Below are 26737 nucleotides of genomic sequence, written 5' to 3'. Positions count from 1 at the left end.
TGTTCTACCTTGTACTAATATGAGTTTATTAACATTGTTTGTCATTGAATTAACTATTTAGTGAGTGCTGTGGTGTGTTTTGTGTTGCAGTGAGAACGCTACGACACAGCCTGCATCTGCCGCCCCCTCGCCTCTTCCCAGACTCATTTTTTCTCTCTGACTTCACATAGCTTACCTGTAGCATGGTTTTAGTCCAGCTGTAGTGTCTCCCATCGCAAATCTGGCCTGTTGCTACATACCACATATGTGATAGGATGGGCTCATTCCTCTGCTGTTCCTAATATGACTACTGTGAAATGGAGTGTCTACTCTTTCCTCGGAGACGCCGTCATCCTGTGTTAATGTGACCAGCCTGTTATGAGAAAAAAAATTGAGAGACAGAGAGTTCTGCTGACCTCCCCTTTTTTCTATTTCAATTCAAATTATACTGAATGATAAAGAAACAAAGGAAGACTACACATACCAAATTCGTAGAGATGCGCTTTTTTTTATTTGATTTGAAAGCCTTACCAGTCTCAGAATCTTTTTGCTGTTAACTTTGCCAATAATTATGTAGCGTAGTAGAGCTGTTTTATTAATTTCTATAACGTTATTACTATTTTGTTGCTGAAGTGTTTTGCGTCTTTATTTTGAAACTAATATACCAGTCACAGACCCTGTGGCATATTTACTGTACATAGTCTGCCCTGTAATGCAGAATTTAATGATGGCGACAAATAGTAAAAGAGATGTTTTAAGTGCATTGTATGTTTATAGAAAGTGTGCCCTATATAGTATATGGTTTTGTCTGTAGTGACATTAGTACTGCAGTTCAGATGTTTATAAAACATTGTTAGTACAACCTGTCATCTCACAATGAATTTGATAATCATTGACATTTTAATTATTAATGCAAATTGTAGCAAATGTATATATATACAGTATATATCATCATTGCAAATATTTTGGACATTTCAGAGAGAGAGAGAGAGAGAGATTCATATTTGTTTATATTCTTATTTATCAAATGACCTAATGGTATCAGACTGGTGCCATGTGTATATGATTATAGAGACTGTTGAAGGTAAAGATACGTTTCATGTTACAGAAATGTCATTCAACTGATAACTATAACATTTTTTTAATGAAACCATTTTTGTTTTTAATGTAAATATGAAGTTCGTCGAAAACTTAACTAGACGCATTTGTCTATTATAGTCATAAATTATTTTTATTAATGTTTCCAATTTTGTGAACAGCGAGTGGTGGGTGGCTGCGTGTTTGTTTGCCCCTTTTTAGTGCAAGATGAGCCATTGCTTCTCTCCTTTTCCCCTTTCCTTTCTCTTGGCAACGAACCCCCAGCTGCCACTCCCTGTCTATGATGCCGCCATCCCGGCGTCCTGCACCATGTTTCATAGATCACTGTTAGTGGTTATGTATATTTTATTTTCCTCTGAGAAATTTTATTGATATTTTAATATTCTGTCCTTCATGATAATTTATAGACAGTTGCATGGGTAGGAGTGATGCTTCAAATGACATGATGATAAAACACTTTGAGTGATCTAGTTTATATGATTCCACAATTTGTGCCAGAAGTGGGAGCAATCTTGTGTTGTTTCTTTTTTTGCAAATTAACAAAGTGCCAAGTCTATGCATGTGTTTGTTTCTTTACTTTAGTCCCTCATGTACCTCAGATCGGCCGGAAAGTGTTACCTATCAGTAGAGTCAGTAGGGTGATAGAAAACTGAAAAATGATGCAATGTTGTTAGATCCTTAATTTGGGTACAGCTACATTAAATGGTAAAAAAACCCTTAATTTATGGAAGTAGTGTTGATGTTTCTAATCTATAATGGTCATGTCCTTGTGAGATTATGAAAGAAGATTGCGTAAAGAGAGACATAATGAAATTACCACCATATGTAGTACAAACAATAATTGTAGTATTGTACTAAGTAGTCCTGTTGAAATTTTGAGTGCCTACTTTTAATCTTTAATTCAAATAGAGAATACTTTTAAAGGTAACAAAAATTCTGTTTTTCCTGTATTTATTTACTGTATACATTTAATTACCTAAAATATTTATTTAAGAAGGCAACAGGTTTAACAGTGACTCTTATTAAAGGCAAACCCAAATAGTGCTTGCCACAATGCTGAAATTATGCACAAAAAGTGTTCTAGGCTAAAATAATAACTGTTATCAACGGATGACTCGAGCAAACACCCCACCACAGAGTTTTTGCTCCAAGGATAAAGGAAAACTATTTAATTTTTTATGTTCTGCAAACTGGTAGACTTGTTTTGTGCAGGATTACCAGAGAAACTTGAAGATCATAACATACACAATAGGTAAAATAAAAAGAGAGAATTTAAGTTGAAGTAGCTACATGAAAACATAATTTCCATTTCAGTGAAGTTAAAATATCAGATTTCCTTTTCAAACCTACAAGAAAATTATAATAATTACTCTTTCTCAAAGTCTGTAAGAAAAAGTACAATAGCTCCTGTCGCATCTTTTGCTATCACGATTTCCCAACATACACACCAATCCAAACAAATAACTGAATGTAACTTTCACAGAAAGCAAACACTATTTTCCTCACCTAGGCAAACAAAAGTAGCTTCTGTTATGAGCTGTCACCACAAAGTTTTTGAATACACAAGTACAGTAGTTAGTCAAGAGAAATAAGCAGTCTTAATGTCCATAGTTGGCAAAAGTATCTTTGGCACAATCAGTCAGGTTTCCTTGGGTAGGCTTTTGAACAGTAAAGCCCTCTGAGGATCATAATAGCTAACAAAATAAACATACCCTATACTTGAAATGCTGGGCTGACCATCAGCTTTATTAGGACCACTGAGAAATTCACATCAGCAGATTGACTACCATATTCTCCATTAGTTGACAGCTTGGGCCACTGTTCATTCTATCATTCTTTATTGACAATCTTGCATAGGTCCCAGTTAGCATCTGACTTTTTCCTTGTCTCAGTGTGGGATATCAAGCTCATATTTTCATTTTCTCCAGAAACTGGTTTTGAAGGTTAAATAGGTTGTTTAAGCATAACTGTCTACTATTTGCTTAGTTACAAGACAAGAATACCCAATACTGTAGAGAACTTAGTTAATGTGTTATGTTTAGACAGCACCATTTTTCTCAACTTTACTAGACTGCATTATGTAGTTCAGGCTATGTTTGTAAGAAAGTCTTACTGTACATGCTTGTAAGAGCTTATGTTGAGAATTTTGCTTACAATGAGGCCCTATGAACAAAAATCTTTAATTTATGAGGTGGAGTGATCTCTTTTTTTTTTTTTTTTTATTATTTCTTATCTCAAATTAGTTGATAAGACCAGTGGGTCCCAATTCTACTCTAACTCACCCAAAGGATCTGTTCTTGATTGTGAGGTCCAAACTGGCGAAAGGCATACTTATAGAACTTGAGAGCCAAGTAGGGAGATACTTGCAGAGACTTGCAAATGGGAACAGATGAAAATTAAAATAAGCAGAAAGCAATGCATCTGGGCTGGCAGAGTAGTGCAACAAATCTTCAGTACCATTTACAGCGTACCACAAAAAGCCAGACTACAAGTTGTACCCCATCCATAGAAACTTACTGTGTTTTATATTCTGATGACAGGTTGAGGTTATTATAGGTCACAAATCTAGAAAGGTCTGATAAACAGTCACCAACCACTTAGGATGACAACTCTGAAACAGGCCTCAAAAAAGCAAAAGACTTTCATACCTTTGAGTGAGTAATACTGTATAAGGAAGGTTCAACTGAGTCAAAACTAGTTGAGATACCTGAATTGTTAAGCTTCTTAAAATAAGAACTGCTTCATATCAATCAAACCACACAATAGGAAGTTGGAATGTGCAAACTTTAGGACTTATCATAAACTTAGGGAATGATATGCTCTTCCTTTCATTATGTCATGTTTTACCTTGGCCTCCTCAAGCAGCCATAATTTGCCAAGATACAATAACAGACTCCCTCTCCTGGCTTTTGTGTCCCTAGGATTATGTTAAGTTGAGATGTTATGCACTTACATACCCCTAGACCGAAGATTTTAAAACCACAAAAACTTCTTTTTGCTGTTGTTAAAAAGTTTGTTCACTTGGCAACTCGGGATGAGTGATGCCAAAAAGAACTTCAATAGATTTCTACCTCAATATCCGTATTTAACGAAGTACTTCTTACAAGAACAATCTTGAGGGACCTCAGACTCGATAATCACTAGTAGGGGATGATGGTTTCTAAATAGATATTACAAAGCAGTTGGGAAGACCACAAACATCTTCCCAGCTGATGTTAGATGAGACTTTCATTCTCATTCTTGGGATAAAACTTCCTGAATGCAAACTGCTCAACATTAATACTCTACGACTCATAAAGCACCCTTGCTTGTGCCTCCAGACTGGATCTTTTACTCACATTTCAACAACAGGTGAAAAAGGAATTTGGTCCAGCTTTAGCCATTACTTACTTCAACATGGTCATTTCTTAGCAGAACTTGAATAATTACAGTATTTCTTCAGAGATGGACTTGTTTCCGATCTCCTCGGCAGTTAAACAGAGTTAATGGAGCTCAAGCTCTTTAGAGAGGGGTCTCATTATCTTGGGAAAATGAGACGGAGGGTGATTTCCACTGCAAAAAATATAAATTCATTACAAGAACTAGAGTTTCCTAGTCAGTGCTTTCCACAGTTGAAGTTGGGTTGTGCTGGATTTAGAAGCAGCCACAGGACAATAGTCCATCTTTCATACAGATACAATCTCCCTGATTATTGAGACACAGCTGGAAGTAACTCCCTTTCAATGGCATTAAGAAATTTGCAGTCTTGGGCAGCCAAGAATTCTCCCTCATGTCCAAAGGAAGCTGTGCTTTAGCTAATTGATCCATGCTCCACCTCATTCAAGAACAAGTTCTCTAGGAGAACCTAATGAGTCTAGAAATGTGTCTCAATTCATTAATTCAGAGTTGTCTCCAGATAGGGCATCCTGCTTGGAAGCTTATTACATTCTACTTATTTCTGTACGGCAATAGTGTCTTCTAACCCCTTATTTTTTTTTTGGAAGTGCAAATGTATACATTATCTGTATCTTCAGACTTTAACATTTCATTAAATCAACTGCAAGTTTTGTAGAGTACATTACATGTATTTAGTTTCATCCATCAGTGCCCTTGTTGTCAATAGTACAAAAGATATGTCCAACTTTGTGCTGAAAGTGGATCCAATTCCTGGACACCACTCTTCATCCTGCTCGTTACTATATTATAGTTTTCTGCATTTTTTCAATAGTTACCAATCAAAGTTGGGGTCCAATGACAAACGCGTTACCAGGAGTTTCCGTATCTAACCTTTATGACTTTGGACAACCACTTTCATTGCCTTCAACAAAGAATGAAGAAGGGCCAGTTTCTATTAGAGCGACATGCTGGAGGCACACGCATCGTCGGTAACTCAGTGGCTCACTGACCCCATTAGTTAGTTATAAATGATTTGTTTAACAGACCTCTGAACTCTTACTGACCCCATTAAGGAACAACCAAGCTAATAAGTAAGGTCATCAGTCTAGGCATGCAGTATGTCTTCATCTGCTAGTATGGTCCTCAGAGAGCATTTTTGGCTTCAAATGCTTACCTTTCAGATGCTGACTGATGTAAAACACCAAAATTTAAAGAGTTCTGGGCCTCAAGGGTCCCACTGCTTTAAACACACTTATTGCAGACACACTCAGAAAAACGTGAATTTTAATACTATTTTCAATAAATCATTCAGAGTTTGCCATAACCTCGTCCCAAAGCTATGCAGATTTTGTACAATTTTGTGAACTGAGAGAATCTGCTTCTTTAATATTATAATTATATTGTTACTACTAAATAATGACACAAAAAGATGTCTAGCACCTAAGGAACCCAAATGAACACTTATCTGGAATTAGGGTGACATCACTATTACACATTCCGTACAGTATTAATATGATTATAATTTCAGAACACATGCCAAAGAATAAAAGATTTTGTGAAGTGTGACATAAGATAACAACTTCTTAGGGAAAGGCAATGAGATCCAAATCATAAAAGTGAAATTAATCTTCAGTGATAGTACTTAGCATCTACAACAAGTCTAGGACTGTTATCATCTTTGGCACTGTCATAACATTTCCAGTAACCAAGATAGGTGGTTGGAGTCGACATGCTGTAAGCTACATCACACATGACTTTATGTCAAATCCCCATTCTTTAAAGTATATAAAAGTGAATGTAAAAAATATATTTTGGGGCTCAAGACTTTCGGTGGTGGAATGGACATTCTATATAATGTGGATGACAGGGACAGCTTGGTCTCTCCTTAAGTTACCTAATACACTGAGGAGAGTACCCACTGTTATCTCCAGCCCCATAAAAAGGAAAATCTATTGTAAAAACAATGATGGTGATGATGTTTGCTGGACTGAATCCCATTTTTAAGACTTGACCGTAAGACTTCAAGTAGGAACCATAATCAGTATTAGTCTGTGAAGCCGAAGACCTCAAGTTACGAAAAGAAACATACATCAGCTGACTAATGACAAGGACCACAGGGCAAGTAGATTAAGAGGTATTCTATTATGATTCCATAAGCACAACATGATTTGTAGCAAATTAGGCAACTTCCTCATGTTTTTCCAAACATGGAGAGAGTCACAGATATATCTTCCATACCACCAAGTTATGGCCAAACGATCAGATGTGTCACTCACTTATATTATTGCGTATTGTGTAACAAACTGAAGGCAGGTCCATTACTGTATAATCATACCATGGACAGATTTAATATGGAGGTATTCTGGCTAGGAGAATAGATTTCACTCCTTAAAAGTTAATCAACATACCTGGTAACCTCTAAAAGCTACTACACGCATGACAAGAGCTTACAACATGACCGAGAGTAAACATTATTATTAATTATTATTATTATTATTATTATTATTATTATTATTCAGAATATGCTGGGTGAAAAACCTGTTGTTCCCATTGCAGTATTAGGGAAGCTGGAACAATGATACAAAGCAATCAGCCTGATCTACTAAAAGGCCACTATTGGCATGAAATGATCCAATTTAAGGATAATGCTTTAGAAAACACGTATGCAAGAGGAAAGGCTGCAAATGAAGACCTTACTTTGAACTACCAATACTGTATGAGTAACTAAAAGGTCAATGTTAGTACACAAAACAAAGTAGACTATCCACATGATACACAAACAATAGCAGTTTAATGTCACACAAGTGTTGCTAAAAATAAACCATCAAAATCACACAAGTGCTGCTAAAAATGTAACCATCAGAACTCTCTCTCTCTCTCTCTCTCTCTCTCTCTCTCTCTCTCTCTCTCTCTCTCTCTCTCTCTCTCTCTCTCTCTCTCTCTCTCTCTCTCTCTCTCTCTCTCTCTCTCTCTCTCTCTCTCTCTCTCTCTCTCTCTCTCTCTCTCCAAACAGTAGCACTAAAAACATGTTTCAAATTTTTCTTACAGACCAAACATGAAATTAGACTCCTGATACATGCTTTTGATATTTCTTTTCCAAATATGCTGACTGACAGTAGGGAAAAGGATTTACAGTACTGTACTTATAAAATACAGTAGTGTATTCACAAATCAAAATTCTTTAGAAAACAAAAGCAAAATATGTACAAGGATAGCTACGTTGATGTTATTGATGTTATGTATTACAATTAGAATCTGAGGATTATTATTATTATTATTATTATTATTATTATTATTATTATTATTATTATTATTATTATTAAGTACTTTCACCAGACCACTGAGATCAATCATGCTTATTTTGACTGCTGGAAGAATCAGGCTGCACAGATCCACAGCCTTTAGGATATGTGATTCATTGACCATGAGTATGATATAGAAAAGTTATTCAACATCCGGTGTCCCTGTTTGGCAATAATTATTGGTGAAAATGTTTGGTGGATATCAAATATTGAACTGAAAGCGACAATGGAATGAATTTTGCTAATACTAATCCTCCCTCTTTTGAGTGCACCTGTATGCCACTGTTTGCCTTAAGAGTTTGGCTGATGGGACAGACAACCCAAGGTGCCAAAAGAAAAATGAAAAAGGAGGAAAAAGAAGGAGTGAATTCTTATCCCCATACGAAGCTTTGGCTTTGCTGCTTAAAAAATCGAAGGTTATAAGACTTGGAAAAGAAAGTAGCTGGGCTACAATTCCACTCCTTGGCAAAAGGACAGATTTCAGCCTCAAATAAATGTACCATAATCAGAGGACTGCTTATATTGTTTATGTTGTTATCCGCCTATGGCCCTAAGCTATAATTATCATTTTGAAGGGCAACTAATTACTGCGTGCTAAAACAACAGCTATTCATTTGGGACACTCATCAAAGGCAAAAGTAATATGTATATTTATTGCCAACTAAGGGAAGCAAAACAAACATTATGAAAAATGAAAGCAACCCTTCCCTCCTATTTTTGCACTCCTATCTACTTTACAACAGCATAAGTTTCATGTCTTTAGAATTTATCTTTGTCCGCATTATTACACCATGATTCTCGTACATCTACCTACTTTGTTCGACCTGCATAACTGACAGTTCTTTTAATTTTATATATGCACAGATGTATACATTAATGCACTGCATATATTTACAAACAGAACTAAAATACTAAAAGATTATAGAATAGTTTAGCCTATGTAACTAACAGAAACCCCAATTATCCAGCATCCTGCTTCCTTAGGAGTTCCTCACTTTTCTTATTCCTGTAGTTTTTCTTCTTCGTGAGCCCTGGGGCTACTTTGGCTTCCAGTTTACCTAAAATTTTTCTTTGAGGATTTACTATGTATTGTGTCTAGTTCTCCGATGATTAAGGGCACTATCTCTATTTGCATATCCCATAGCCTTCTAAATTCAATCTGCAGGTCTTGGTGTACTTTTCTATATTCTGTCTCTTTCTCCACACTCTGGAGTCCCACAATACTGTACTGTGACGTCTATGAGTAATACTTTGTTTTTGGTTCTGCTGATCAGAGTTAGGTCTGGTCTGTGACTTTTGTATCACTCTGTCTGCCCTGATACTGTAATCCCACAGTCATTTTGCCTGCTCATTTTCTATCATCCCCTTAAGTTGGTGTTTGTACCTCTTGTTGATGCATGCTGTCTGAAATTTTTTGCACAGACTAAAGTACTGTAGAATGCTTTTGCCACTGCATCATGTCTCTTTTATTACATGGTTTATTGTCTATTCTTTAACACTGCACCTCCTATACGTGGACAAGATATTGGTTCTGTCTATTGCTCCTTGAGAGCACCTTGTTTCTGGAGCCTAGTCTTGTGCTGCTATTATTATTCCTTCTATTACCTTCTTGAATTCCCCCTTCTACAACTGATGCCATGTTTCATAGCTGGACAGTTTATTGTGTCTTATGAATTATCCATGCATGGATTTCCTATGCCATTCTTTATTCTGTTCTTTGTTGTTCTATCTTTATATATTTCTGGTTCTTCATTGTCCTTAATCAGGTCTTCCTCTCATGCACATCTTAGCCTCCCATCCTAGCTGATCTTCAAGTATTGTCCAGTGCTCTGCTTTCAGTGTTCACACAATCCTCTAAGTTAGTGGTCCTCTTCCTCCTTCTCTATGTGGTGTGTATAGCCTGTCTATATTTGTTCTTGGGTGTGGTTCCTGGTACATGTTTATTTTCTTTCTAATTTTCTGATCTATGTTTGGAGCTTTTGACTTATTCCAATATTCCAGCACCGTAACCAGTTGGTGGCACTGTACGTACAGGTGTCCATGGTTTTTACTACATTTCTGAACAGAGTTCCATCTTGCATATTGCATTTATTCTCTACACGTATTCCTTCCTGATCTTGTCCTGCATTTTGTGGTTTTATTGCTTATCATTCTATTACTCCCAGGTACAGTAGTTGTTATTATTATTATTATTATTATTTGTAATAGTTGTAGTTCTAGTTGTTTCTCTTTGACATTTTGTGTATGTCTGCCCAGCAAATGCATGGATTTCAGGCTTGTTTCATTACAATGGGTGCATAATTTTGTAGTAATAATGACTAGATATTTTACCTTGATAACTAAACTGAAAGACCCGAAATTAAGTCATATTAAAACTAATTAATGTCACGATCAATTTACAACAAAATGCCAATTATTCATCTGGCATATAATAAATAAGACTTTTTTCTCATGAAATTCTGCAGCATGCCTCACCAGCACAATGATTTTGCTATTCCTCCTTTCTACTAGCTACAACAGCAAGTGAATTATATATATGGATAAATGATGTAGTGGCAGCATTCAAATTTACGGTTGCATCTGTCATAACCAAAGTATTAATTAAACTTGCATGAGACAGGGATTACTTACACTGGGAGGCTTCTACAGAAGAGCATAATGACAGCTTGGTAAGTAGCATGCTAACAGAGGTGAAAAGATTATGGTGTTGTAAGAGATGGAGTGCAATGCATTACTTGCACGAGTGGAACCATATAATACCCTCATCAAAATGGCTTACTACAAAATACCCAAAAATGATCTGAGAACCAAATCCATTACCAGCATCTTGCAAGCCAAGGATGCCGATTACTGGAGGCTCTGTGCGAGAGTAAGCAGCAGGTTCAAAGCCTACTGAGATGGCAAGAAACAAGAGTGAACTAATTACTGGAAAAATGAGTTGTGGACATTGCCTAGAATATTAGAACTGATTTACGTGTACTTTAATACAGTAAGAAAACTTAAGTGATGAAATATTAACTTACAATCCCAAGGAGACTGAGGGGACCCCATCTTTAGGAAATGAAGCAATATCCTTTTACAAGGTGCTAGGAAGGCAATGTGCAATGAAATGGGATACTTTGAAATGTCTTTTTAATTGTAATGCAGGAATTATAAACAACCATTACATAAAGCTGCATGGAATATACTGTAATTCAAGTATGATTATGTAATAATTACGTACTATGAAGAATGTATATAAAATATACCAACACAAAAGCTAGATTCAAATGGAATGTGTGACTTCGAAAACAAATTCCATGTGTGAGTTTCATGCATAAAGCTTCTTGTGGATTTGTCTTAAACAAATTAATAAACAACAGAGAACACATAACCTCCTAAATCAAGACTTCTAATGTGTAATATTATTATCAAGTAACCAATACTGTTGAGATAGTCACTTACTGAATATATTATACGCAGTAATCCTTCTCTCTCTCTCTCTCTTCTCTTTCATATTAAATTTTATTTTGGCCAAGGTATTCTGAAGACTAGGCTGCTCTTTTGTTATTGTGCTCTCCCTTCCTAAATTTATATAATTAAAACCACTTATTCACTGACCAACGAACGTTACACCTTACCCTTGAAATATAAGGGTTTAACTTTTAACACCTTTTTGACCATAATGAACTTATATATATTTTTTTAGAAAGAAACATTTTATTGTATGTAATAGAAAAAAAAGTCTAAACAAATTTATATTTTCATATAACTGCTTAATCTGACATCAAAATATTTAACATAGCTCCTTTTAAAAATAATCTCGGTGAAATAATTTCTTTATTAAAATCACTGTTCTACATGTACAGTATACATATTGATCAAAATTATTATGCAAATTGCACTGAGTCCCCTAGATGAAAAAATCCACGTATATTGTAGCATAAGAGAAGAATAGTACAGTATACCAAAGTAAAGGACGAGGATGTTAAGAGCAATTAAGGATGTAGCAAATGAATTTATTTTGTATCTGACTGAGCCATCAAGATGAAGTATAATAAACGTCAGATTACTGAGCGCAACTTTGCTCTATGGGCCCACATGGGTTTGTTTCCTACACCAAAATGAAAAAGATCCACTATGCTCAAAAGGCTAGCACAGACTCTTGCTCAGTGCACAAGGAAACATTCTCTTTAAAATAAACTTATTTAAAAACATTCAAAGGTAAACATGGTACCAAGAGACTTGTCACAAAATTTATGTAAAGAAAGATTGTGAATTTTGTGACAACTTCATTATTACAAATTATGTGATGCAACGAAAGTAAACTTGAGTTGATAATCTTTAAAAACAATATATTTTCCTAATTCTGATCATAATAAGTTGGGAAGGATACCTCAATACAGAGTATTTTACAAAAATTTGTAAAGAATACTAGGTATAATTATCGAGAGTCACTTCAAAGGGCAAAAAGATACCTTCAGATGTAACTTCAGCATAAACAAATACCAAATGTAATGTACTGTACAAGGATCCTACCTAAACTGATCCAGTCATATCTTGATGTTTTGTAATGTACAAGAATCCCACCTAAACTGGTCCAAACATATCTTGATATTTTTCAAAGAATATTTTGTAATATTTCTGCATTGCTTACATGAGCGGAACAGGACAGTCCATCAGGTAAGTTAAGACAAGCTTTTTTTTATTTTCTGTCTTTTAGAAAGCATGGTAGAGTTTGCTTGCACAGGAAATCATTAACTACATATGATATAACACTCGAAGCATAACAAACACCTGTAACAGCACTGCAGTAAGGTTTATCCATTTGTCGTTGCAGGATGGCGATCCCGATGGTCAGGAGCAGAAGATGGAGGTGAATCAGACACATCAGAGGCTTCGGGTCGTTCCCTTGGGCGTCGTCCCCAGTACTCTCGCGTTCCATCTCGTGAGCTTCATAACATCCCTGATGAGGATATAGTCCCAGTCAGCGGTTATGGCTATCCAGGAGGTGGGATGTCTCTGCCCCGTCCATATCCTGGAAGCAGCAGTGGATCTCTGCCACAAAGGGGAGCTTATGACTCTCAAGATCGCATTGCATCAATGTATGGTACCATACGGCACCCTCATCGACGACCACATTCGACCGTGGTGCCGCCACCGCAGGGGGAAGGTATTGGGAGGGATGGTGGGCTCTGTGAGCAGCAAATTCAAAGACCAGTGGTTTCAGACACCTCTGCTCACTCTGGTGTGACATCTCCTCAACAGCGTATGTCACAACTTTCCCCTAGTGGTCAGATGATGCATTCTCCTGATGAAACAGCAGCTCTCAAGCAGAGTGTGCAAGAACAGCTCCAACAGTTAGTGAGGGAGTTAGAAGCTGGTGAAAACCCTTCACCTGAGGCTCCTTTGATTCCACACCAACAGCCGGTTAGTCCTCAGTATGAAAACTTCCCTATACCTGGTGTTAGTAGGGCAATACCTGTCAGTCCAGTTCAAACATCATTATCAGTCTCTTCACCCGGTCCTACATCAAATTTTACAATGCCAAAGTGTTTTCCACCACCACAAAAGTCTAATTTAGGGCCTCCGCCTGTTCAGAGCAGTTCGTCAGTAGAATCAGGTGACACAAAGGGTATCCATTATGATGGCCAGAGCTCAATGAGCAGTAACCAAAGCACACAAGACTTCCCTGTACTAAGCAACCAAAGTATGACAGCACCAACCCCCATTCCAGTTTGTTACTCAACTCCAAGTAGTTCTGTCAGTCCCACATTAGTCCCACAAAATAATGTTGCCTTTGGTGATGGTATTAACCAAGGAACATTCATGCGCCACACAGGAAGCGACCAAGTTGGATACAATGCAATCCTAGACATCAGCAGAGAAGATGCAGGTAGTCCCCTGGGCAGTGATGGCATTCCAGAGAGTGGTGTTCGCCGAGCTACTGCAATCAACGAAGACTGGCTACGATCGGGTGGCCCAGTGGTCCGAAGTGCCGAAACAACTGCTTTAGAAGCCTACAGACGTTCAAGAGGAAAAGAACAACAGAGAGGAAGATCTGAGGAGGTATGTCACACAACTGATTCCCTTGCAAGAATGGAAGAAGCAAATTCGGGTGAAATTTCTAGTCCTCCACCTATATACTCCAATGTAACTCAAGACATCTGTCAGGTCACACCTTCAGCACTCAGCACTCCAGGAGGGATCAGCAGCACTAATCTTCCAGTTCTGCAGCAAATGGCAGTCTCAAAGTCTGACTCCACAAGTGTCAGTGAAACAAACAGGAATGAAATGAATGTAAATACAGTACCTCATGTGAGTGCCAGAGGTGGTTGTACAAATAACGACCAAAATAACAATGGTGGTCTAATGATTAGCAGATCCACAAGTGGCATTCCTCTAAAGAGTAACAGTCGTAGCAATATCATTAGCAGGGGTAGTTTTAGTGGTCTTAGTACTAGTATTACAAATCTCAAGGCCACCAGCGAAGCACCACAGGCAAAATCATACAGACGAAGTAAATCTAAGGAACTTACCCCAGCTATTGAAGCAGCTGGTGAGAAATTCAGTCAACTAAACTCTAGCACTTTAAAGCGTATATCACCATTCGAGGCTTACAGAAGAACTAAATCTAAGGAGTTACCTATAGATGCTGCCAATAAAGAAGCTGTCAGTGCTAGAATAAAATCTCCACCTCCAGCCCCCGAAAGAGCAAAGTCACCCTTTGAAAGAGCCCGTTCATCCATTGAAAGGCAGTTTGAACGAGCAAAGTCCCCAATTGCTGAAAGAGCAGCAAACAGAAAGAGTGAATCTTTAGCCAGCCCACTGCACATGCCACCCACACCTATTCTTGGCCGTGCCACTAGTATGGGAAGAGAAAAGTCTGACACTGAAACTGACCATGAAAAAGATTTGGACAATGCTAAACTGGCTGAAAAGAAGGATAAGGAAAAAAGTCAAGTTAAGAAGACATCATCCTGCGATCCCGACAAGCCTAAGTCCATGTATAAATTACTAGCATCACGCTTCAACAGATCTGGTTCAAATGTTCCTGAAGGTAGCAACCGGCAGCCAACAGATAAACGGCCAGAAGACGACGATGTCAGTGAAAAAGAGGAAAAATTCAAACTCAAAAGGCCTTCTCGCTTCATGAAGCATAAAGCAGAAAAGAGCTCCTCTAAGTCAAGTTTATGTGAAGGGGAAAGCAGCCAAGACAGCTCAGAAAGGATAGAAAGGAAACCTTCCAAAAAGCTTACTGATGCTCTGAATAAATTTCTTGGTCGAAAGGATTCCAAGGAGGAGCAGAAACTTGCTGCTAATTCGTCACCTCAGCTTACAGACTCTTCACTTTTGGGAGATGACCAACCTAGAAAGCCTCCTCGAGTGAAGTCAAAGAAATTTTCAAAGAGTCAAGAGAATTTGTGCCGAGTCGAAGAAGGAGGTGAAGCTGTTATTGGAATGCCTCAGACAGAAAGAGCACAGAGTGTTGTACCACAGATGAAATCACCTAACCTACTACAGCCAGACTTTACTCTGGAGTCTGTTACTAAAAGTATATGCGACCATTTATCACAACTAGAAAACGACATTTCTTCACGGATAGGAAACATGAATATGCAAAACTCAGATACTACACTAGTTTCAAGCAATGGCACACAATCTCTTCCTACTGCGTCATCAGTCTCATCACTGAACAGCTACGGTTTATCACCAGGCTTGGCAAGTCGTCGCAATGCTAAACCAACAAACTTGGATATAGCTGCAGCAAAAATTGATAACGGTTCACACAGTACTTCATCAATACCAAGAGAAAGTGCAGTGATATCTCCTAGTGATTTAAATATAGAAGGTGAGGAAGTGAAGTTTGCTAAAATAAAAGACCTTGGACCTCCTGGAAATGGGCATCATTTAGAAGATGGTAATCAAACACCAACAGAATCTGGAGAATCAACAACCTCATATGGAGATGAAATGAGAGGGCAAAGTGAAAATGATGATGAAAGCGTTATGGACAGAATAACCAGGAAGAGCTATTACACAAGATTCCAAGAGATGAAGAAGAAACCAAAATTGAGACGGGCTAACACGAAAGAAGATATGGATATGCAATTAGCTGCAGCTAAAGCTCGTTTGATGAAAGAGGAAACGCAAAAAACTGTGAGAGATTCCCTTAGTCCTCTGCGTTTTAGTGGTACTTCTCCAGCTACTTCCCCTAGAGCTTCTGTTACCTCACCCCCTTCCTGGGATCCTATACGAAAACACTCCAGAAAATCCCTACCTCCAGAGGATCTAACAAGTACTTACTTGATGGGTGCCAGGAGAGGTGCATCTCTGCAGCCTGATGATGCACGTCACAAAAGACGTCATACTTCTGTACAGCCAGACGACAGAATCACAGGACGTCTGCCATCCCTCCCCCCAGAAGATAGGGCATACAACCAAAGGGCTCCTTCTCTTGGCCGAGACCCTATGACTTCTCATAGAACTTATTCCAAATCCATTCCATCAAATAACTCCATGAGTCTACCAACCAGTCCACTTACGACATATGAATCTTCTAATGAAGACAGAGTTCAAGATGCTGTTGCAGCAGCAATGGCAGCTGGAGCTATGGCAGGGGAAGCTGCAGCATTAGCTGGTGATACTACAGATGGTGTGAGGGAAGAGCGACGAAGCACTTCAAGAGAATCATCAATCAGCCGTTTAAGAAGTCCAGAACCAGTAAAATTTCAAACTTCTTCACAAGAGGAAACTCGAAATATGGCAAGAGAAGAACTCTCACGTCGACTGACTCACCTCACTCGAATATCAGGGACAAGTGGGTTGAGTGCAGCAAGAGGAGGAAAGCTTGGTTCTCCTGTAAGCAGCACCGGCGAGAAAAGCGTCATAAAACCATATCGCCGCACAAACACAGCCGGGCAGCTCGGTGACCCCACACCAGGCCTGGTTGCACCCGGTGCTGGAATGATGGAGAGACCTGTGTATCGCAGAACAAATACCATGGACATACCTCCAGCTGATGCTCGCGCCCGCCCAGGGAGTGAGTACAGACGCTTACTGCAGGATCCATCTCGTCGTTACTCAGCTGCCAGGTGGGTTCCCTGAAGATAAGTTACCTGAGGCTGTTCAGACAAAATTGCTGAGAACTGGCAGCTGCATGATAATCTATCTCATCTCATTTTTATGACCACTAGCAGCAATAGTAGCATTTAGTACAACTACCACCTTTCACAATTCTCTTCATCCGTGCCAAAGTTACCTTTAGTAGACGTAGATGTAAAACAGCGTCATAATGAATGGCCTGTAGGGTCCTCCCACCTGCATAAGATACTCCCACAGATGGTCGGCAAATGGTGGTCCCCCCGCGAGATGGCCCAGTCCTGTACCCTAGTGGTGAGTAGAGGAAAACACAAAAGTTTTGACGGAACTTGCAACACCTGCACTTGTTCCCCTCCCACCAATCCTTGGCATGACTGTTTTCTGTTAGGTTTTTGGCATACCTCCTCAAGAATAACGGCAGCAATACTGCCCTGTGTACACGACTGTTGGATTTATATAAATTAAGAAATGACTAAGTTTAGCACCACAATACCTATGAATATTATGAATATTTTTGTTCAAATCAATCTTCATTTAATGTAGATATGAAGTCAATTCTTTACAAAGCTATAACTAGATCATAGAAGACTCCCAGTGCTGAATTCGTGCACTTTCAGATTTTGCAAATTTTCTCATCCTTGCTAAGGATTCTCTGATATCATAAAAAGGCAACCCAGAATGGGCCATTCATACAAGTCCTCATTTCTCAAAACATATTCTAATCTCGCCATCACTAACATTCACAGATGAAGCACTGTGCCAGCCACCAGCACCCAATACAATTTAATATGTAATGCAAAGCTATTGAAAAAACTGAGGTACTTGCAACTACGCATGTGATTTGGATAAAAAAAATGTTCTAGCTTGATTTTTTCTTATTAGAATACTGCACAATAGCATCATAAGGTTTTCATTGTGTCTTCTCTATCAGTATTCATGCATGATTTGAGCTCTTTGATTGCAGATGATGGAAAGATCTCAATATCAAGAATGCAACCTTGCCTCAACTGAGATGCATGGAATTATTTCATTGTTAGGTTTCATGGATTTGTGAGGTCATGTTTTTGATTAGTTACAGATAAATGGATGACGTACTGTATCAAACATAATTCATGCTTATATACAACTATTTTCATGTAGATATTATGCAATATTCATGAACAAAGATTACGTTGCTGATTTGTTTTACGAAGTAAAAGGCTTAAGAATCATCCATGAAAGGCACAGAAATCAGAATGACGTTCAAAGAATTTTAATGGACAGTAATCATAAATCTGTCTTTTATGCAATATCTCTTAATCTTCATAAAGGTGACTTTGCCTTCATGGATTGTTCTTTCTCCAGTTTTAAACGAAAGTGATAGCTACGAATTGAAGAATGATTTAAGAAATGCATCCACTGCGAGTTAAACTTACTTTGACTGAACTGGTCCTTTGCAAAATGCGTATGCTGTATTTGTTATTATGCCTTTGTATTTTACTTCCTCGGCCCCTCAGAGTCACAGGGATTTAATCTATCGTTAAGAAGGCACTGGACTGTATTTCTAACGTTTTCCTAAAAAAGATCCCCCCTCTGCACCTTTTTGAAAAAAAAAAACCAGTAGACCAGAAACTACTCTGCCCTTCCGAAAAGCCTGATTTAGGGAAGACGCATTTTCCTTATCAAAAACCACCTAAATTTTAAAGACGACAAAACAGTGGAAACCACAGAGTAAAACAAGCACCGCAGCTATCACTTTCCCCCATTCATCTAGTCCTAAGAATGCACGAAAATTGAAGATTCCCTTGTCCATAGCATGGGGAGGTTTGGAGACACGGGAAGGCACATTCTACACGAGTGAGAACACGTATCACTGTTGTATGCATGGTTGTGGTCTAGACGTGTAGTTTTTGTAGAGGAACAGCAGATGTCAACTGTAGCACGCTTACAATGCACGGAACGTTCATTTGCCACACTCAACACTACATGCAAGTACTTGCGTACATAACCTTAATTATACGTACATACTGTGACTTTATACGTACACTTGTGTATATCCAGGGAATCTGGAACTTTTGTGGGGAATACATGCCTCTTTGCAGCCATGGCAGCATTATGCACTCGACCATATCAATGTTTTAGACACAATCAAAATAGAGACAAATACATTAAGGCCTTTTCTGAAACAAAACTCCCATACAGTTAAGTTTTGAACATTTTTCAATCTTGTTTAACATCCAAGAAAATCGTCAAGACGAGGATTTTTTTATTATTCTTTTTCTACATGGAATAGTTTTAAATCCTTAAGTGAAGGGGTATATGACCCATGCAGTATAGAAGGGAAACACTGAATTTTTTGTTAGGGGCTGATTTTTTAATACCTGTTCTTCATAAATAAATATAAATTGTATTATTGAACATTATGTACACTGAAGCAATGGGGACAGTTGTACACATGGATTTCAAATATATATATATATATATATATATATATATATATATATATATATATATATATATATATATATATATATATATATATATATATATATATATATATATACACAGGCAGTTCCCAGTTACTGGTGATCCGATTTTACAGCACTTGTCTAGCGACAATGATAACTGGATTTTTGGTGCCGATCTCTGCCCATCGGCGCCAGTCTCCAGTTATCAGCGCCGATCCCCACTTAACAGCAGCCCAGATAAGCACTGTTATCACTGATTATCGGTTATTGGCGATTTCAGATATCGTCACGCTGATGCTGTTGCAAATGGAACCCCATTAACCAGGGACTGCCTGTGTGTATATATAATATATATATATATATATATATATATATATATATATATATATATATATATATATATATATATATATATATATATATATATATATATTACATATATATATATGTATGTATGTATGTACATATACATATATATATATAAGGGTTGCATCACTTGCACATGTACAATATTTTTCTGGGCGTTCTCAGTGTGGGAGCTAACCTAATACACTTCCAGAGATCAAATTCAGTGTAACTTTCAATACCAGAAAGAAGTTTCTTTTCAACTACAAAACACATACAAGATACAGTACAGAAGGGAATGTAAAGATATGGTATCGAGTCACTTTTGGAAAATATGCTGCCAAAACACTATACAGTACATACATATCTGTGAACCTACCGTGCAGACGCACACAACAAACCTGGTTTGGAGTGATTTGTTTTTGTTTTGTTTACATTATTTTGATTAGATAACAAAAGCCATTGTTTTGCATTTAGAATTATGTATCGTACACATAAACCCCCATACTGTGTGTATATCAAACATACACCACCATTATATAACATTTAAGGAAACTAATGTTCAATATGACTTTTCTTCTAAATCTTACCAAAACAGTCAAATGAGCAACCACACAAAGCAATGGCTTTCTACATAACATTCCTTAGACTGAGAGTTTGGACGTGTCATTGCCTTATTAATTAACTGCCGCTTTATCTCCTCACATTAAAGAAAAAACCAGAGCATTATCATTATTTACAACAGCTATTTATTTTCTTTTATTTCACCTTTTATTTTCTAATTTATGCAGGCCGCTGCACGATGCTGTCCATTTTTTGTTTCAGTTGATGCCTTGGTGCCAAGCAACAAACCAGCTTCTGTTTTCAGGATGCCGGAACGAGCACTAACGATTCTTAAATATCCTCTGTGGACATTAAACCACTGTCTAACCCTGTGCATTAAAACTTAATCATCTTCCACTAAATAATATAAAATGCATCGATAAATTTAGTCTAAATGATTGTGTGTCCAGTTCATTAGCAAAACGGTGACTGATCATCGTACTTTCGCCAATTCCCAACAGTTACCGGGCTGTACAACTGTAGTTGTCTAAAATGACATGACTTTCAAGATATTCGATAAATGAAGGTTAGAAGAGTTGCCAGCCATTTCATTTCCACAAGTCATTTGTCAGTTTGAACTTCTAAACTATTTCTTTCAAGATCTGCACGTGCTAAAGCTTTGGATTATTTTTTGCAAGCAGTTGATAGATCTAAATGTAGAGTACTTGCTGTAGTCAAATGAGTAACAGAATGCAATTTTAGTCAAATGAGTACCTTAATGTTAAAATTAGTCAAATGAGCATCTAGATGTAAACAATAAGAGATGTAGAGTGTAGAATGAGTATTCTAAAACGTAGGCTCCAGCAGGCTTTGGCTCTCAAGCTTAATCAGTCTAGGATGAAAATAAACAAGTATGACGGTTCTGATAAGCCTTCTCATCTGGTCTAACCCCTTCCCCCAGGACGCTGGTGGAAGAAGAGGCACCATCGACCTCCCCGACGAGAATCTCAAGAAACAACCACACACCGTCGACCATCAACTCTTCGTCTACCCTGTCAACACCCTCTTATCGCCTGGGGTATTCGGGCATGGATTCCATACCCAGATATACTCCTAGCAGCCTGGAACCTACCAGTCACTACTCTTCTCTCTCTCCCGTTTCTCGTAGATTATCTTTCTACCGTTACTGAGTTATTTATTTATTTTTGTCCGTTTTTTTGTATCTGGAAATTGTTTATAATGTAAAAAATGTATAAATGGTTTGTTCTTCATTTTTTGGTGAATGTTTTTTTTTTTTTTTTTTTTTGTAATCTGGAGGGTTTAAAGGAAATGCGAAGAAATGAAGAGCGATCTTTTTTCTTTTGTGATTTTGCCGTTGGTGATTAATATCGCGTCATGTATTTCACGTTGCTGTAATGGAGATTTTGTACTTGTATGTAATTTTCTGTAATTTACTGTACAGAGGAGTGAAGAGTTAGGGAGTTTACGAAATCAATCTAGACTATGACACATGCCAATATATATTTGACAGTTATGAATGTTATTTTGGTTTAAAGGAAAGCTTTTTATTAGATACGTAATTTTGTGAATGTTATTCTTAAGTTTATTAGTCTTTGGTATCAGAAGGGGGACTGTCTGTTGTCTGTTTAGGGTCTGTTCTTGTGGTTCAAACCATAATCTCTCTCTCTCTCTCTCTCTCTCTCAAACAAATGAGCTTTTATCCTGAAGTTACAAAAAAAAAAAAAAAAAAAAACCGCTGGTTTGGTCTCGTAAATATGAACCACCAAACAATGTCATTTTTTGGAAGACGATTAATGATTGTGTAACTGAATTTGGAAAACTACAAGTGAATGTGTTATTCGCTGGCGTCAGAATAATTTCGTTAATCAGAACAACAAAATCGCATGTAATTTCAGTTATATAACTACAAGTTTTGAAGTGGTGTTAATCATTTTGTGTAAATATTTTAAGAGCTTGGAAAGTTAAAATAACTCAATTTTCTTTCGTCAGAAAAGGTATTTTGAAGCTAACAAAACTAATAAAAAATTTGCCGTAAGTTGAAAGTTTCTTGTTACGAACGTTGTCAAAGTTTGATTCCTCATCACAGTTTTCACAACGAAATCTGCAAATTTTTGCTAATATGTGTACGATAACTGTCGTCTCTGAGAGCCGCAAAAATTGGATTGGAAACGGAGTTCAGTCATGTAGAGCTTTGACATACCAACGAGCTGTACTGTACTGTTGACTAGCCACTACTATGCAATTCGATTATTTTTATATCAGCGGTCTGGTATCCATATCCCGTTATTACAGTAACTCCATTTTGTATTCTCTAGTTCTCAGATTATGGCAATACTTTAATATATATTAGCAGTGATACTCTGTTAAATATAATAACAGCTTCCTGACCAACAGAGTATCTGACCCTATTCTTTACAGTGCTTGTGCAACGAGAAATTAAAACAATGAAAAAATAGCAAGTGTGAGCTACGAAGCTTTAGGAAACCTCACTCGGCTCACGCGTACATGCGCAGATCCACTTACTTTTGTTTGTCGATTTTTAATCTTGCGTATTCCTCGCAAATAGTATCATTTCCTTTTCACTCGTTTGCTGTTCATCCTTCTCAGCTCCATCGACACCTTATTCGAACAAGGAAGTCTCAACTGAGCTCGAAAGAGCCCAGCTGAGGTTCTCCCCGACGGAAACTGACCTCAAATGGCTTGTTCTGAAACCGAATTACATATCCTCTGAGGGTCTACAGATCGGAATGGGCTCGGGAATAATGCTAAATTAAAGTGTTAGTGACGAGACAACACACGTTGTCCAGCTGACTTTCTGGCACTTTCAAGATGCAACGATAGAGGACTTGTGTTTTTCAAAATCTGTCCGGCCTTATTTTTGGACGTCATAATATTGTCATTATCTAGACAACTGACAACAGTGTTTGAGAAGCACGCTATATTTCGACAAGAAAGCGTCGCCTTAGGTGTGACAGTAATGGTGAACAATAACATTTTTCTTGTAGTAATATTTTCATTCTCAAAACAACCTCCAACAGTGTTTGAGAAGCACACTATATTTAGACGTGAAAGCATCGCCTTAGGTACGATTGTAAAGGTAAACAATAAAGTTTGTTCATGTTTCTTCGGGGCTTTTAAAATTTATCTTAAAAATCAACTTATCTTTGAGGCCCCGGCATTCCTAATGACTAACCGGCGTAATTAAAAGCCTTAATTATTATCAGAAAGGTACTTCGAGCCTTCCACAACCCTCCCCCTCTGAGGAAACAAGCCGAAGGTAGTTCCCGACATCTTTTTTGTGTTTCTTGCAGCTGCTCCGCGGGAACAGCCGGCAGGAGAAGACAATCAAATGAGATTCTAAAGTGAATAGACTCCCATCTTCTGTAATCTTCTGTATTCTCCTATTCCTTTACAGACAAACTCCCAAGATTACGTGTCAGTGTTTTACTACAAATGTAAAATCTTTATACACCTTCATGATTTTTAAAACATCTGCTAAAAATAACCCTTATGATACGAAGATATATTATGTGGCTACTCAAATGTTAACCTATAATTAATTTAAATACGAAACTATGAACTGTTTGAGGAACTTTGAATATGCTTAAAATCTACGTTAATATACTTCTTACGTAACATTTATCAGTTTAAAAAATCGTGGCCGGTTGTTGAACTCCGCGTTCAAAACACAGCGTAATTATCGTACACATTCAACTAGCAACGTTCCGAAGTCATGTGAGAGTCGATGTTAATTACAATTTTTCTTCTTCCTTTCAAAATGCCGTGTACCCTGGCATCGCCTCTGTTTATAAGAAACCTTGTGAATGAGGCAAAATAATAGAAATTCTTTAAATACTTGATATAAACACTTATGCAAAATCGGTTAATGTTTATGTTCACTAAATGAGGGAGAGTGATGATTTAACTTCTAATTATAAATGATATTACCCACTTCTATATTTTCTTCATAGCAGCGTCAATTGTAATTCTGGTTTTGTGATTCAAATCAATCAAGGACAACAAAGACCCAACAGTTGACAGACAACGCCATTTTCAGAGTTGTTGTAAATAGATAATTTTTTTTTTTATTCCTCGGGAGATCATCAGCCATGACGGATGAAAACGAATAATTTTGGCTCTTCACCAAATCGTTTGAGGGACATTTCGGTTGACTGGCTTTTGGAGTCAACTTTAGCCTGTGATTTGGTGCCATTTCTTTTTTTATACATAACTAAAGACTTTTTGGAAGTATTTCCTCTGTTATTTAGAGGGAAAACTGCTGTAGATATCTCAGTTTTGATATTTTTTCTGGGGGGAGTAGCACCGTCCTCACCAACTCACCCGCCACTTTTTTTCTAGGAGAGTAATACATTTCCCGCCTTTTTTCTAGAAGACTAATGCATTTCAGCCTTTTTCTAGATGATTAATCAGCTTCCGGCCTTCTTTTCCTGGAAGATTAATAATTTTTTTCTTAATAGATTTTCCCCAATTACCCCCTTTTCTTCTTTTTTGTAATCTCTGTAAACGAAGTGATTGTTTCATAGTTTTTATAGCCCATGTACATCCCTTATATTACTTACTATTAATTGTATTTGAAGGATAATAATATATTTCTGTGATTTTAGAATGTATTTTGATTCTCTCTCTCTCTCTCTCTCTGTGTATGTCTCTTTACATTTCTCTGCGTCATAGGTCATAGCCACTACTAGCCTCTTAGGGAATTACTTTTATAAGAACTGTTCGTTTCAACTGGATCCCAGACTATTTGCACTATCTGAAGAAGACCGTAGCGTCATAGTTTACTGTAACTCTTGTTGTTCTTATCATGTCAGGACAAAGATGGTTTTGAAGACGAAAGCATACCGCTGCCTTGCTTATCCTGGTGTGGAAGAAAACAGTTTCATACGCGTATCTGATCCGTCTTGATTTGCAGAACTTATAACGCTCCAAATTCACCCGATACGAAAAGCTATTAGCACGTGTAGCAGACCTGTATTACCTAGGTTATCTTACAGGGTTTGTAATGCTACCTAAACCGAACATGTATCAAATCTATATTGACTTTTCTTTTATACTGAAGATTTCTCCGAGACGAAAAACTGTACCAAAAATGAATCGGGCCTAACAGTGATAGAAATTCTACCGGCACGAAACAAAATTTACATAACCCATATGTTATGCGAGGATGCAACACGAATGAAAAATTATTACTGTACTTGGAAAGGGGTATTGTGGCAACGTAAAATATAAATAACAGGATAATGCTGAATGGAAATAGAAAGAAATTTCCCCGTTTATTATTTGAATGTAGCGAGTTTGTCTTTTTCAATTCTCTTATTGTACAGATCTGATAAGAAAACCTAACATCCATTAAACTTATATGTGACGGACCTGAGAAGAAAGACGATACTATCTATAATAAGAGAATAGAGACTTAAAAACGATACAATTTCATTTAGAATTTATAGCTCGTCTACCTACATCAATGAAGTTTGGACTCAAAACTCTATTGCCTTTGTTTTTCAAAAGGTATTGTAACTATAGCAAAACCTAAAAAGCATCTTAATTTGAAGAATTATTCATCATAACTAAAATTTATTACTCAAAGCGTATTTCTTCATAAAAAACGATGCTTCCAATTTTGAGAACATCGTGAAATAATAATCCCCTCATAAAATGGAATACAAAACTTAAACATCAGTGTCAGTCTACTAGAGAACCACTGTGGGAGATGGCCACTGGAAGCCATACCACGTGATCACTGTTTCCCTGGAAAGGCTAATCTGGAAAGGCCATTCCAGGAAGGCCCGCCCCCCCTTTTTTTTTTTTTTTTTGGAAGTTGTACTTTGAAAGTCTCCAGACATCTTATGTCGCCGATGTAAGATAATAACAGAAATTTTGGTTTGTTTGTTTATCTTTTGTGAAATGGGGAAGTGTATGTTCAGTCAATTTTTTTGTCAAGATGGTATGGAAAAGATCTAATCTCTTTTATTTGGCTGTTAATGGATGGGAAATATGAAATGTGAGATGGTTTTTTTTTTACTGTGAGGTAAAAGAAATTTCATTAGGAAAAGGAGAAAATGCAGGAAATTTTTTTTTTGTTCGAAATCGAAGAAAAAATAAGTTAATTTCACACTTAACAAATCGAGTTCCCACCTGAAAAGAATGTTCTTTCTTTCCCGTGTTTATATAAACATTAAATACTGAGACTAATGAAGTGTGTGTTTATTTTCATCACTACCTTCTGCACGATTACAAAATATAATAAAATAAAATAAAAACTGAAAAGTGGATGAAGAAATGAAACAGAGCAATTATCAAAGTAAAAATACAAAAAAAAGGAAAACAAATATCTATATAAAAATATAGGACAATTATCTAAAAATAAGTAGAAAGGATGTACATTCTGGCTGAAATAAGACATCGCAAAATAAGACTAAATGGGAAAACAAAATGAAAAGAGTGAGAATCAGACAAAACAAAGCAAGAGTTTCCCCCTACTAGCAAACTTTGGAATTTTTCCTGTGTCCGTCACTAATATCTACA

General features: G+C 37.2%; 1 protein-coding gene across 15 annotated transcripts in view; it reads left to right on the top strand.

Moving 5' to 3' along the window:
- The window catches only part of Nuak1 (Nuak family kinase 1), a 137172-nt gene extending 110764 nt beyond the window's left edge, over positions 1 to 26408 (top strand). For 11 of the 15 annotated variants that reach the window (XM_067088591.1, XM_067088588.1, XM_067088586.1 and 8 more), the window contains 3 exons: positions 12574 to 16828; positions 18630 to 18671; positions 21132 to 26408. In XM_067088591.1, the coding sequence (XP_066944692.1) occupies positions 12574 to 16828; positions 18630 to 18671; positions 21132 to 21360 (4526 nt within the window). In that variant the 3' untranslated portion in view covers positions 21361 to 26408. Of the gene's footprint in view, positions 1 to 12573; positions 16829 to 17075; positions 17130 to 18629; positions 18672 to 20691; positions 20757 to 21131 lie in introns of all 15 variants that reach the window. The other 4 variants (XM_067088585.1, XM_067088580.1, XM_067088587.1 and 1 more) reach the window with 3 other exon arrangements.
- Positions 26409 to 26737: the final 329 nt, after the last annotated feature.

This window comes from Macrobrachium rosenbergii, chromosome 45 (assembly GCF_040412425.1).
Source record: "Macrobrachium rosenbergii isolate ZJJX-2024 chromosome 45, ASM4041242v1, whole genome shotgun sequence".
NCBI lineage: Eukaryota > Metazoa > Arthropoda > Malacostraca > Decapoda > Palaemonidae > Macrobrachium > Macrobrachium rosenbergii.
Note: the sequence above shows the minus strand (reverse complement) of the source record. Positions and strands in the feature narration are given on the sequence as shown.